The sequence below is a fragment of the Hemiscyllium ocellatum genome, chromosome 6, assembly GCF_020745735.1.
Source record: "Hemiscyllium ocellatum isolate sHemOce1 chromosome 6, sHemOce1.pat.X.cur, whole genome shotgun sequence".
NCBI lineage: Eukaryota > Metazoa > Chordata > Chondrichthyes > Orectolobiformes > Hemiscylliidae > Hemiscyllium > Hemiscyllium ocellatum.
This window is the reverse complement of record NC_083406.1, coordinates 122,159,139-122,174,322: the sequence shown is the minus strand read 5'-3', so window position 1 is coordinate 122,174,322 and position 15,184 is coordinate 122,159,139. Positions and strand designations below refer to the sequence as shown.

The window sequence follows — 15,184 nt, the reverse complement described above, 5'->3', positions numbered from 1 at the left end:
CACCTCCTCAAAAAACTTAGTAAGATTTGTGAGTCAGGACCTGCCCCTTACAAAGCCATGTTGACTGCCTTTAATCACGCTATGATTTTCCAAATAGTCATAAATCCTATCCCTCAGAATTCTTTCCAAAACCTTGCCGATCACAGACGTTAAGACTGACTGGTCTGTAATTGCCAGGGATTTCCCTATTACCCTTCTTGTAAAGAGGAACATTCACCTCCCTCCAACCCTCCTGTAAGACTTCCGTGGACAGTGAGGAAGCAAATATCTTCGCCAGCGGCTTAGCAACCTCCTTTCTTGCTTCCTGGAGCTACCGAGGATAAATCTGGTCTGGCCCTGGGGACTTTTAATTTTATGTTTTAATGTTTGCCAAAATTTCCAGTACATCAACTTCATCAATCTTGATCTGTTCAAGCTTATTTCCCAGCCCCTCAAAGCTCTCATTCACAACAAGATCCCTTTCCTCAGTGAAAACCCGAAGCAAAAAACTCACTTAAGGCTTCCCCTATCTGCTCAGACTCCACGCACAAGTTCCCAAGCTATTCCTGACTGGCCCTACCTTCTCCCTAATTATTCTCTTATTCCTCACTTGTGAGTAAAATGCCTTTGGGTTGTCCCTAATCCTTCCTGCCAAGCCTTTTTTGAGCCCCTTCCTAGCTCACCTCAGTCCATTTCTGAGCTCCTTTCTAGTAAGCCTGTAATCCTCTAAAGCTGTGCTAGACTCTTGCTTCCTCCACCTTACGTAAGCTGCCATCTTCCTTTTGACAATAAATTCTCGTCCTTAATCGTACCCCCTCTTGCCTGTCTCCGAGGAACAAATGCTTCCAATTTGTACTTCCCAACTCCTGTCTGATAGCGTCATAATTTCCTTTTCCCCAATTAAATATCTTCCCATGGTAACTGCTCCTTTCCCTCCCCAAGACTATGGTAAATGTGAGGCAGTTGTGGTCACAGTCACCAAAGTGTTCTCTAACCGCAAGATCTGACACCTGTCCTGGCTCATTGCCGAGCACCATATCCAAAATGGCCTCTCTCCTCATCAACCTGTCTATGTTCTGTGTGAGGAGACCCTCCTGAACACACCTGACTAAAACAGCTCCATCGAAACCATCTCCACTAAGGAGGTTCCAGGCAATATTGGGAAAGTTGAAATCACCCATGATAACAACCCTGCTACATCTGCATTTTTCTAAAATGCTGGCCTATGAGTTCTTTGATCTCCCTACTATTAGGGTGTCTGTAGAAAACTCCCAATGAGGTGGCTGCTCCCTTGCTGTTCCTAACTTCCACTCATACTGACTCAGTAGACAGACCTTCCTCAACAACCTTTGTTTCTGTAGCTGTGATGCACTCTCTGATTAACAATGCTGCACCCCCTCCTCTTTTACCACCCTCCCTGTTCTTTTTAAAGAAACCGACCCTGGAACATCTAGCAATTATTCCTGCCCCTGTGAAACCCACGTCTCCGTTATGACCACAACATCATATTCCAAAGTGCTGATCCATGCTCCAAGTTCATCACTCTTATTTCAGACACTCCTTACATTCATAAACTTCTAAGTGACAAAATATTCCATCTCATTTCCTTGTGGTTGACTGAGTCTAGCAGAAGAGCAGACTGCCCACCCCTTATGGGAGATCAGAGTTCACAAATGCTGACAAACAGTATAGCCTAGGTACATTTGTACTGAGGATGATGCTTTAAATGACAATTTGTAAACATTTTACTACTCATGTGGGGGAGCACACGTGACAATAAAGCTAGTTCAAAACCTGTCAGTTCACCAGCAGTCACATCATGTGAGACCACCACAATGGACAGTGTGACTGAAGCAGCCCCAACACCACCCAAGTATCCCATTCCTAACCCATGACCACTTCCATTTAGAAGGACAAGGGCAGCAGCTACATATGAATGCCACCACCTTCAAGTTTCCCTCCAAGTCATCCTGACTCAGAACTATATCACCCCTCCTTTAGTGTCACTGGGTCAAAATCTTCCCCACTGTGGGTCTACGTGCAGCGGTTGAAGAAGGCAACTCATCCCCACCTTCTCAAGGGGCAACTAGGGACAGGCAATCGATATTGGCCCAGTTAGCTATGCCCGCATCCCATGAATGAATAGAAATTAAATCCACCTCCAAACACATGTGCAACAAATATCTGCTTCATTGACTCCATTTTAGTTTTCATAAAGCATGCTTGAAGTGTTTGAAATCATTTTCCGTATTAAAATGCACTTTATAATCACTCCCCATTATCACAGCTGCTGTGTATTACCTGGCAGGCACCTACATAACCTTCCAAAAGGGAAGCTCGATTTGGTCTCAGCACTGTTGGGTTATTGTAGTAAGAACATAGTGTTCCTGGTTACAAACAACTTCTTTAACTGGAAATTGTGTATGACTAGGTACAACATGAAGACACGACTGGGCTCAGAGATGGTGCCCCTTTTGTTGAACAATTAAATTCACAGGCGAGAAGTAAAAAACCTTCATGGTACTGTATCCCCAGCAAGTTTTACAGCAAAATTAAGTACATTTAACAGTAGTTGTTGTTGTCATGTAGGGAAACATGGGCAGTCAGTTTGTGCACAGCAAACTCTCACAGATAGCAGTGTAATCATGTTTAAGTGATATTGGCTGATGGACAATATTGGATCAGGACACTCCTGCCCTCCTTCAAAACAGTGTTATCTGATCTTGACAGTTAGCGGAGAGGCTTTGATGTCTCAATCTAAATATCACACCTCCAGAAGTGCAGCACCCGCTCAACACTTGCACAGGGAATGTCAAACTGGATTCAGGACAAAAATCATTTCACATGATGTGAACATTGCTGGCCGCGTCAACAATTTTTTGCCCACCTGCAGTCACACTCAAGACGACAGTGGTTAGCCACCTTCTTGACCACTGCAGCCCATCTGCTGTGTGGATAGCCAGACTGCTGCAGGGACAGGGATATAATTCCGAGTAACAACCCTGAAGCCAGTGATTCCCATATTAAACTCCCAGGATGTGGAGTACGTAGCTTTGGCAGTTGCTGCAGTGTACTTTATAAATGGCATTCACTGCTGCCACTGTGCATTGGTGTTGGAGGGAGTGAATGATGGAGGTGATGGATGGGGCGCTGATCAAGCAGGCTGCTTTGTCCTGGGTGGTGTTTAGCTTCTTGAGCGTTGTTGGAATTGCACGCATCCGGACAAGCGGGGAGTATTCCATCACACTCCTGACTTGTGGATGGGGGGAAAAAGCATTGGAATTCACAGATTTCCCAGTCTCTGGTCTGCTCTTGTCCCTATGGTATTTATGTGATTAGTCCAGTTCAGTTTCTGATGTACGGGTGTTAATGATGAGGGATTGAATGATGGCAACATCACTGTACATGGAAGTGTGGTGGTTAGATATTGTCTTGTCAGTGTTACACTTGTATATCATGAATTCATTAGCCCAGACCTGAATATTGTCCAGGCCATACTCCATGTGGACACAGATTGCTTTGTATTTGAAGAATTTCAAAAGATGCTGAACATTGTGCAATCATCAGTGAACATCTCCACACCTGACCTTATAGTGCAGGGAAGGTCATTGATGAAGCAGCTGAAGATAGTTGGGTCGAGGACACTACTCTGAGGAACTCCTGCAGAGATATCCTGGAGCTGAAATAACTGACTTCCAACAATCACAACAATCTTCCAATGTGCCAGGTATGACTCTGACCAGTGTAGAGCGTCCCCCCCCAGCACCCACAGATTCCGGATTTGCGAGGGCTCCTTGATGCCACACTTGGTTGAATACAGCCTTGATGTCAAGGGCTGTCGTTCTCCCCTCCCCTCTGGAATTCAGCTCTCTTGTCCATATTTGAACCAAGGCTGGAATGAGGTCAGGGGCTGGCAGAACCTAAACAGGTGTCACTGAGCAGGTGCTGATCAATAGTACTGATGATCGAAAGTAGACTGAAGGGGCAGTAATTGGCGGAATCTGGTGTCTTGCTTTTTATAGGCAAGACATGCACAAGGCCCTTTACAAATCATTCAAGCCCTACAAAATTCAAAGAGGGTTAGGGCATCGAGGAAGAAACAGAAGATAGATTTGGATGTTAGGTTCTGCGGGGCAGGTTACCAGGGCTCATGGGGCAAAGGTGTGTCATTTGGTTGCTCCCCCAGTTGCACGCAATGAGTGATAGTGAACTCCACATCAAAAAGTGTCCGTGTGTGTCGTTACAGTGTGCTGTGGCCTCATCGATGTGTAAGATAATAAAAGTCTGCAATCATTGCATGTCTGAAGTCCAAGTTATAATTTGACAAATCAGAAAAAAAAGGCATCTGCTTGCCACCATCCAGCTGTACACAGACAAAGTGATTCAAGGTATCTCTCTTTCGGTGAGATATTGTAACTCATGCTGCAGTTTTCTCATTCCAATTCCCGTTGTCCATGTTGAGTTATAATGAGTTGCATTAACCCTGGATCACTCACAAAAGGGGAAAATAAATAACGATCATGAATGCTCTCTGACAATTCCAGGAATTGGAGGCTATTCAGCCCCTCACAAATGCTGCACAGGAAGAGAAGGAGGCCTTTCAGCCCCCATGGACTAGTTGCTCTGGAAGGTGCACTTGCTGTTGTGTGGTGGGCAGGGAGGGGAAGGTATACTCAAAATAAACCTGTAGACCCCATACCACAGTACAACGGATGCTGAGGGAGAGGGGTGGAGGTGACAGGCACAATTCAGTGAAGGGATAGAGAGACCGGAGGAAGGGAAGAGGAGGAGGAGGAGGCGTGCTATTGTCAGTTTGGCGCGAGTCAGTCTTGGCTAAGGTTTAGGTCCTATGTGGTGAGTGCTAAAACCTGTGGGCCACTTCGTCTCCTTTCAGCGGAACCCTGATGTTGAGCTTGCGCGACTTATTGTCCTTCTCCACGATCTCGAGCCTGATCTTTGCTCCCTTGGAGTCCAGCTCTCCGTGTTCCGGGTCTTGCTCCCTCCCTGTGCCCACACCTGAACCTTCCACCGCGATGCGGAGTGTGCAGCCACTTGGTAGAAGCTCCTGCTCATAGGCAGCTGCCAGCTGGTTCACAACACGGCGCTCCACCTGGGAAAATAACATGGGGCATGGAGTGAGGAAAGAGCATATGATGTAAAGATGCTATTTTTAAAAATTACAGTATCAACCTGAGCTCTCAAACCAGACAGGAGATGCATGGAAATCATGCAGGAGTACGGGCAGACGGGACCCAGGGCACTTCTTCCCTACTGCTCCCATAGAGTAGCCAGCCTCTGGAAGGTGTAATCAGTTCAAGGTTTGTGCGAAGATTTGTAGCTCGGGTGCTCGTTGTTGTGGTTCTGTTCGCCGAGCTGGAAGTTTTTGTTGCAAACATTTCGTCCCCTGGCTAGGCGACATCATCAGTGCTCTGGAGCCTCCTGCAAAGCGCTTCTTTGATGTTTCTTCCGGTATTTATTGTGGTCTGTCCTTGCCGCTTCCGGGTGTCAGTTTCAGCTGTCCGCTGTAGTGGTTGGTATATTGGGTCCAGGTCGATGTGTTTGTTGATGGAGTTTGTGGATGAATGCCATGCCTCTAGGAATTCCCTGTTCTCTATCTGGCTTGCCCTATGATAGTAGTGTTTTCCCAGTCGAATTCATGTTGCTTGTTGTCTGCGTGTGTGGTTACTAGGGATAGCTGGTCGTGTCATTTCGTGGCTAGTTGGTGTTCATGTATGCGGATTGTTAGCTGTCTTCCTGTTTGTCCTATATAGTGTTTTGTGCAGTCCTTGCATGGTATTTTGTAAACTACATTAGTTTTGCTCATGTTGGGTATCGGGTCCTTCGTTCTAGTGAGTTGTTGTCTGAGCGTGGCTGTTGGTTTGTGTGCCGTTATGAGTCCTAAGGGTCGCAGTAATCTGGCTGTCAGTTCTGAAACGCTCCTGATGTATGGTAGTGTGGCTAGTCCTTTTGGTTGTGGCATGTCCTCGTTCCGTGGTCTGTCTCTTAGGCATCTGGTGATAAAGTTGCGCGGGTATCCGTTTTTGGCGAATACCTTGTATAGGTGTTCCTCTTCCTCTTTTTGCAGTTCTGGTGTACTGCAGTGTGTTGTGGCTCTTTTGAATAGTGTCCTGATGCAGCTTCGTTTGTGTGTGTTGGGGTGGTTACTTTCATAGTTTAGGACTTGGTCTGTGTGTGTTGTTTTCCTGTGTACCCTTGTGGTGAATTCTCCATGCAAGGACTGCACAAAACACTATATAGGACAAACAGGAAGACAGCTAACAATCCGCATACATAAACACCAACTAGCCACGAAATGACATGACCAGCTATCCCTAGTAGCCACACACGCAGACAACAAGCAACATGAATTCGACTGGGAAAACACTACTATCATAGGGCAAGCCAGACAGAGAACAGCCAGGGAATTCCTAGAGGCAAGGCATTCATCCACAAACTCCATCAACAAACACATCGACCTGGACCCAATATACCAACCACTACAGCGGACAGCTGAAACTGACACCCGGAAGCGGCAAGGACAGACCACTATAAATACCGGAAGAAACATCAAAGAAGCGCTTCGCAGGAGGCTCCAGAGCACTGATTATGTCGCCTAGCCAGGGGACGAAACGTTTGCAACAGGTGTAATTAGTTGCTGCTAATTTCTATGTTAAATCTTTGTGAAACCCTGGATACAGCATCCTTCCTTCTTGCCACTGTAGCTCTGGAGAAGGTGCAGGAAGGATGTACCAAAACAATACTAGAGTCACAGAGATGTACAGCACGGAAACTGACCCTTCGGTCCAACCTGTCCATGCCAACCAGATATCCCAACCCAATCTAGTCCCACCTGCCAGCATCCGGCCCATATCCCTCCAAACCCTTCCTATTCATTTACACATCCAGATGCCGTTAAATATGGTAATTACATAGAGCCATAACTAGAGCTGAGAGATCTAGTCCCAGCACCTTATCAACTTCAGGCACCATCCCCTTGTCAATTTGCAACCTTTCAGTGAGTGAACAACTTCCTCTTTCCATCATGGCCTGGATAGCCTCTGCTTTCTTGGTAAATACTGATAGAAAGTTTTCAGTCCATCCAGCAGCAAACCTCTCTGCTTCCATGTTTGAATCCCCTTTTGGGTCTTAATCAGTCCTACTCTTCCTTTTAGTACCCTCTTATTGCGAATTGGTTAGGATTTGGAATTTGCTGACAACTAAGGTGGTGGAAACAAATTGGAACTGTAGCCTCCAAAAAGGAATGAGCAAAATATTTGAATATTGCGGATATTAGGGGAAAGTGTGGGGTTAACTGAACTGCTCTATAAAAGACATGGCATAGACTTGATGGACTGAACAATCTCCTTCTCCGTTGTGCCATTTTATAACTCTATACCTCCCAGACTCTCTTCAGTGAATGTATATACAGAAATTGACACTGTTAGCAGACTGCCGGAATATTCACTTTGTTGTCATTTCCCTCTCTGCCTTGCTGGAATGTTAGCTCAGGAGAAGTGTGCTGTATTATTCACTGTGATGTACGACATATTCATATTTAATCTGCTTTATTTACAGAAGTTGTGATTTATTGCTGGCATTGTCCCATAATCTCACACTGGCCCCCAGCCTCACCTCGTGCTTGATGGATCTCGCTCCGTAGTGCAAATTGTATCCTTCCGCCAATACATCCATCACCTCCCGGTCCCACTGCAGGTTGATATTGTGTCGTTGTTTGGCCTACAGGGAAATGAAAGACATTTCAGTGTCGTACATTTACTGGATTTACTGCACAGCCACCCAACATCCCCTTCATTCCCGCTTTAAGGAAAATACAACAAGAAAGAATATGCAACCTCCTCTGACGGGGCTCTATTGAGGACAAGTACAGCTGGTGTAGCAGAACACTGTGCTCAGGAGGGAGGCTTATGTTTGGTATTATAATTTTCACTTGCTCCACAGCCTTTCCCCTTTCTCCGATAAACCCATCCAGCAAAATTATTCTCCAAAATCTTTGCAGTCCTCATATTCTTGTCCCCGGCACACCCTTGCTTTTAATCATTCCACTTAAGGTGGCAGGACGTTCAGTTGCCTGATCCCCAAAGTATTCCTGAAGAAATACCTTTGATCACCTGTCCCAAATTACTTTGACATGGCAAAGTGGCAAGATTCTAGTCAATCATGCACTTGCGCAGCATTCCGGATCATTTTACTCTGATAAAGGTGCTATATACATGCCAACTGTTGCTTGATCATCAAGTTAATATTGTTGGGCTGGTATGGGGAGTGATAATTACGGCATGATTGCTGGAGCTGCTGAGCAGGAAGTCAGACAGGGTTCTTCTTTCACTGGCTCCTATTAGGTGTCTGTAAACACGTGCACCTTTGTGCCTTGGTTCTTACTCCAACTGCACCTTCCAAACTGGAAACCTTTACCACCTGGGCAGCAGGTGAAGGCCTCACTTGGAAATATATCGCTGTTTTTAGATTAGACTTACAGTGTGGAAACAGGCCCTTCGGCCCAACAAGTCCACACCGACCCGCCGAAGCGCAACCCACCCACACCCCTACATTTACCCCTTACCTAACACTACGGGCAATTTAGCTTGGCCAATTCACCTGACCCGCACATCTTTGTGACTGTGGGAGGAAACCGGAGCACCCGGAGGAAACCCACGCAGACACGAGGAGAACGTGCAAACTCCACACAGTCAGTCGCCTGAGCCGGGAATTGAACCCGGGTCTACAGGCGCTGTGAGGCAGCAGTGCTAACCACTGTGCCACCGTGCCACTGGGAAATAAAATCCTGCCGCTCCCTCCCTAACAGCACTCCCTAAATCCCAAGGACTGACACAGTTCAGGCAGGCTGCTCACCACCACCTTCTCAAGAGGCAACTAGGGACATAGAAACAGAGAAAATAGGTACAGGACTAGGCCATTCGGCCCTTTGAGCCTGCACCACCATTCAATATGATCATGACTGAGTATTCAATTACAGGATCCCATTCCCGTTTTCTCTCCAAACTCCTTGATCCCTTTAACCGCAAGGGCCATGTCTAGTTCCGTCTTGAATTTATCTAATGAACTGGTCCCAACAGCTTCCTGTGGGAGAGAATTCCACAGGTTCACAACTCTGAGTGAAGAAATTAACAGATAATAAATGCTGGTCTAGCCAATGGAGTCCCAAGAATATATTTTATTAAATATGAAGTAGTGTAGTAGAACTCCTTTATTCCTGTACTATAGTACCATTGCAGCAAAGGCCAACATGCCATTAGCCTTTGTACCTGCTCTCTGCACCTGCTGACTTCCTGCCATCTGGTTGTTTACTCCAGCCTGATCTCTTTGCAGTCTCTGTTAGACTCACAGCTTCTCCTTCCATCTAGCTTTCTATCATGAGCAAACTGGATACATTACTGTCCCTCTCTTTGTGCAAGTCATTCATATTTATTATAAACAGAATAAGCCACAGCACTAATCCTTGCAGCATTCCACTAGTCACAGTCTGCCAACATGAAAATGCCCCGTTTATTCCCATCTAACTACTAATTGATAATGGGAAAGAGGGAAGTGGCAGATCACATAAAGCAATCTCACCCTCATTATCCATGGTTGGGGGGGGGGGGGGGCATGGATTTCCCATGGATAACAAATAAATATATGGATACCGCTCTAATGAACTGTTCTGAGGAAGAGTCAACTCTGTCTACTCTCCTCAGATGTTGCCAGGTCTATTGAGTTTGTAAGTCCATAAGATATTGGAGCAGAGTTAAGCTATTCGATCATGGCTCATATGCTCCTTGCCCCCATTTTCCTGCTTTCTCTCCATAACCCATGAACCCATTACCAACTAAAAATCTGTCTGACTCCTCCTTAAATTTACTCACTGTCCCAGCATCCACCGGACTTTGGGGTAGTGAATTCCACAGATTCACAACCCTTTGGGAGTAGCAGTTTCTCCTTAACTGTTTAAAATTTGCTGCCTCTTATTCTAAGACTTGTCCTAGAATGCCCCTCAGGAGGATGCATCTGCTCCATGTCTATTTTATCCATATCCTTTATCGTCTTGAGTTCCTCAATTTGATCTGTCCTCATTCTTCTAAATTCCAGAGGTTATAGGCCTAAACTGTTCATTCTCTCTTCATATGACAAACTCCTCATCCGTGGGATCAATCTAGTAAACCTCCTCTGAACTCCCTCCAAAACTGCACACAATACTCCAGGTGTAATCTCACTAATACCCTGTATTGTTGCAACAATACTTCCTTACCTTTATATTCTATTCCTTTAGCTATAAAAGCCAACAGTCCATTCCCTTTCTTTATCTGCTGTACCTGCATGCTAGTTTTCATTGACTCATGAATGAGTACACCTCCATAGCACCCTGAAGTCTCTTCCTATTGTTTCGACCCAAATGCATGACCTCACACTTATCCACGTTAAACTCCATCTACCACATTTTGGCCCACTCTCCTATCAATATCCATTTGTTAGGTTCTTATTTCCTCATTGCAATTTACCATTCTGCCTATTTTTGTGTCATCCACAAATCTGGCTATGGAGCCTTCTATCCTTGTGTCCAAGATGTTAATGTAGATTGTAAATAGATGAGCTCCAAGGACTGAACTCTGTGGCACCCCACTAGTTGCAACTTGCCATCCAGAAAAAAAACCCAATTTTTCCCAACTCTCTGTCTTCTGGGCATCAGCCAGTCATCTGTCCAAGCCATTAAATCACCCGTAATCACATATGATCCAACATGGTGAATTAACCTTTGGTTGTCCCAGCATTTTCTGTTTTTGCTCCTGATTTCCAGCATCCACAGTTCTTTGTTTTTTTTTAGTTCTGAGTCTGGTTCTTCAGCTCAGAATCCCTCTCTTACCTTCTTGGCCCAAAACATTAACTCCTTGTTGACCAGCTGAATCAGTTCCGAGTGACAAAACGGAAGGAAGTAAACAATCTCATTGATTCTGCCCAGAAACTCATCCCTCCGGAAATGGGCCTGAATGGAAGCACATTCACGATACATCAGTGGGTTACTACAAACAGAAAAGTGTTAGCAACTGGTGAGCAAGACCCAACAGGCAATAAGGGAATGGGCAGGGTAGAATCATCCTCAGTGTGAAAGGAAGGGATTGATGAGAGACTGTAGGCAATGTACTGCAGTCCTAGCCATCCTGGAAGTTATTTGGTGATATCAACCAGATCAGTTGTTCCCTGCTGAGTCGGTTGGTTGGAAGAGGAACAGATTGAGAATAATGCTGAAAATGTGTTGCTGGTTAAAGCACAGCAGGTCAGGCAGCATCCAAGGAACAGGAAATTCGACGTTTCGGGCCATAGCCCTTCATCAGGAAAATCTCCAGCATCTGCAGACCTCACTTTTTACTCGCAGATTGAGAATAATGCCAAAGTGCCATTTAATGCTTTCCAAAGAAGAACTGTCAAAGTGAGAAGTATTGTGGATATTCAGACAAGCAGAATTTTAGATGAGACACCATTAGTGTTCAAACTGTGGCACATTTATTTTTCTTTAACATTGTAGGGTATTTGGTTGCATTCATCTCTTATCGTCCTTGAATTGAGTGGCCTGGGCTATTTTGGAGGGCAGTTTAAAGAAAATATCTGGAAATTAAGAACGTACTGATAAATACGAAACCATTGTCTATTGTCAGAAAAGCTCATCTGGTTCACTAATGCCCTTCAGGGAAGGAAATGTGCCATCCTTACCTGGTCTGGCCGACAGGCTCCAGACCCACAGCACTGTGGCTAACTCTCAACCACCTTCTGAAATGGCCTGGCAAGCCACTCAGTTGTATCAATTGCTATGAAGTCTCAATGAAGAAATGTAACCAGGTAGACAGCAGAAAGATACAGCAATTCAAGAAGGCAGCTCACCACTACCTTCTCAAGGGCAACTAGGAACGGGCAACAGATGCTGTCCAGCCAGTGACATCCATGTCCCTTGAGCAAATTAAGAAAGTCAGCTACATTGCTGTGAGTCTGGAATCAGATCCGGATTGGATAAGGATGGCAGATTTCCTTCCAGGTGAACTTTTAAGACAATCCACGATATTTATCATGATCATCATCATTAGCTTCCAATTACTGATATGGAATTTAAATTTCAACAGAGGCCCAAGTGGGATTTGAACCCATGCCCCTAGAGCATTAGCTGGGCCCAATGGATCACCAGTCTGGTGAGATTACCACACTGGCACTGCCTCCCTCTGAAAGGGCTTATTTGAGGTATTAAGAGAACTAAATTACAAAGGGTGTTGAGGATGAGTAATAATTACAGAGTTGGGCTGATGGAAGGATGGATCTTGATGGGGAAGTCGAGAAAGATGCCATAAATGACCACTGATGGGTAAACAGCATTTTCTTGGTTGTGAATTCTCTGAAATACAATTCAGTACATGTATGTTGCTAATGAACTTGAATAGTTGTATTACCTTTAGAATGGGTCTGATCACATTTTCTTTAAATTGCTTGGAGATGGTCACTTTCTCACTCAGAATCACATCATCTGCAACAAGCAAGGAGAGCTCCCTTCAAAAGAGCATTCTAGAAACTTCAAACTATCTTTTCTGCAAGGTCAATGCTCCACATATTTACCTGTGCACTCTACATTAAAGTCTAAAACTATGCTTCCTTCCTCTCACCTACCTGTGCTTGTCATCAATATTTCCTCATGCATCTGTCCAGTGTGGGACTAACTAGTTACTGCAGGCAATGTCCAGTGTGGGACTAACCGGTTACTGAAGGCACTGTCCAATGTGGGACTGACCGGTTATTGAAGGCACTGTCCAATGTGGGACTGACCAGTGCCTCAGTTACTGAAGGCACTGTCCAGTGTGGGACTGACGGTGCCTCATTTATTGAAGGCACTATCCAGTGTGGGACTGACCACTGCCTTAGTTACTGAAGGCACTGTCCAGTGTGGGACTGACCACTGCCTTAGTTACTGAAGGCACTGTCCAGTGTGGGACTGACTGGTTATTGAAGGCACTGTCCAGTGTGGGACTGATGCTATCTCAGTTACTGAAGGCACTGTCCAGTGCAGGACTGACCAGTGCCTCAGTTACTGAAGGCACTGTCCAGTGTGGGACTGACCGGTGCCTCAGTTACTGAAGGCACTGTCCAGTGTGGGACTGACCGGTGCCTCAGTTACTGAAGGCACTGTCCAGTGTGGGACTGACCGGTGCCTCAGTTACTGAAGGCACCGTCCAGTGTGGGACTGACCACTGCCTTAGTTAACGAGTTAGTGAAAACATGCTCAATTTGCAACTGACCTCTCCATATTCATTGCCTGAAATGTAATGTCCAGCCCACGCTGTGTTAGTTGATTGGGGTTTGGACATGACTGAGATATTTACAGTGGCAAAGTTAACCACTGCATTGCTGTCCCAGTGATTGGTAATGGAAAAACAGCCAATGTCTGGTGAACCCTACAGGAAACAAGTAGTGATTGGCCTCTGTGAAGACCATGTCATCAGAGGCCCTGATGCCTTTGTGTTTCAGAATAATCAGCTGGGGAGAAATATGGAGACATATCAGGATAACAATATGAAGCAAACAGAACCAGATAAGGGTTTGATATTCCTCAACACAACCGATGCATTACCTAGATTCTCAGCTAGGCGTTTCTTGCCCAGCTCCTGAGCTTCCTGTCTGAGCTGCAGGGCATGCTCTGCTATTTCCTCACTGGCTACATTGGAGGTCATGATGAAGATTGCATCCTTACACTCGATGGTCTTTCCTTTGCCATCTGTTAGTCTTCCCTGAAATATGAAGACAGGGGTTGAGGAAGGTCAAAGACTTGACATCATCTCGTCACAAAATAATCTGGGCAAAATAGTATCACAAGCAGTGACTCATATAAGCAGGCCAAGTAATCGCCACACAAGAAGATCGCAGAAATGGGATGACCATTTATTTAATCTTCATCATGTTGGAATGTTAAACAGGCAGAAGGAATTTCTGGATAAAGCCAAGTCCATGGTCTATCCAATTCACTCTCTAGAATGTTGTCATGCTATGATACAATGTTAATGGGGTTGCTGTCTTATCACAGTGATGAAGATTATGAAGCTCTAGATTCTCTCACAACAGGAAACATTCTCTCCAGATTGATTCTGTCAAGACACTTCAGGATCTCACATGTTTCAGTCAAGTCATCTCTTATTATTCAAGACTCCATCGGATATAAGCCCAGTCATTCCAACCTTTCCTCATAAGACAATGCTCCCACTCCAGGTATTAGTCTGGGACACCACATCACCAAACAGCACAGAGCTCAACGACATACATCAGTAACTGACCCCTCCAAAACCACTTAAGCCCCGGTAATCAAACCTCATACTCATATCTGCTTCTGAAGTGACGTTGTCCACCATGCAGTAAGATCATGGCTGTCCCAACTGTGGCTTCAGTGTCACATTCCCGTCTATCCCCAATGACCTTTTGAGCTCCCTTACTTGTCAAAAATCTTTGACCTCTACATTAAAAATATTCAATGACACTGCCCTCACTGTCCTCTGGAGAAGCGAGTTCCAAAGTTCCACCGCTGTCTGAGACTAAGTGTAGGGAAATGGGATTAATGCAGTTTGGTGTTTGTTGCTCAGCATAGTCAAGGTGGACGGAGATGCCTGTTCCTATGCTGGATGACTCTAATATCAATGAAAAATGTCTCCTCACTGTGTTAAATGGGCAAACTCTTACTTTTAAGCTGTGTCCCTGTGCAAATTCCCACACACTAAGAAATAACACATGACATTGATCTATCTTTGTTTTAATGTTATATATTGAAGGTTCATCACTATGGTAATGAAAACCCATGTTTGCAGTTGCTGCTTGATTTGACAATCCTTCACTTGATTTGGTCGGGTTACTATTTCAATTGGAAGCTAATAACTACCTTTCCATTCATCTCCTTGCTACTCTAGCATCCATCATCAATGACTACATTGGCACTGACTCGCCCGTCTGAGTCATGGTCATGAATTCAATCTCTACTTAGTGTCTTAAACAGATTACCTTTGGACATTGCAGAGCAGCACTGAGGGACTGCAGCATTGTCAGACGTACTGTTTTTTTAGGTGAGCTGTTGACCCCAGGCCCTGTGCTCTCTTGCTTTCATGTAGGAGATGGAGTGGCCACAATTTCAAGGGATAGCAAGGTAGTCCTGGTTCAATACTTCTCCCTCAAC

The 15,184-nt window shown here is 45.2% G+C and overlaps 1 protein-coding gene across 3 annotated transcripts in view; it reads right to left on the bottom strand.

Moving 5' to 3' along the window:
* clpb (ClpB family mitochondrial disaggregase) overlaps positions 1-15,184 on the bottom strand; it is a 134,861-nt gene that overhangs the window by 13,559 nt on the left and 106,118 nt on the right. Inside the window, exons 12-16 of one of the 3 annotated variants that reach the window (XR_009644810.1) lie at positions 13,601-13,757; positions 12,429-12,502; positions 10,859-10,978; positions 7,612-7,716; positions 2,867-5,089 (exon numbers count right to left, since the gene is read on the bottom strand). Coding sequence is in view for 2 of the 3 variants with exons in the window: in XM_060826351.1 (XP_060682334.1) it covers positions 4,841-5,089; positions 7,612-7,716; positions 10,859-10,978; positions 12,429-12,502; positions 13,601-13,757 (705 nt within the window). In the remaining variant the exon portion in view is untranslated. Of the gene's footprint in view, positions 1-2,151; positions 5,090-7,611; positions 7,717-10,858; positions 10,979-12,428; positions 12,503-13,600; positions 13,758-15,184 lie in introns of those variants that run through there. The other 2 variants (XM_060826352.1, XM_060826351.1) reach the window with 2 other exon arrangements.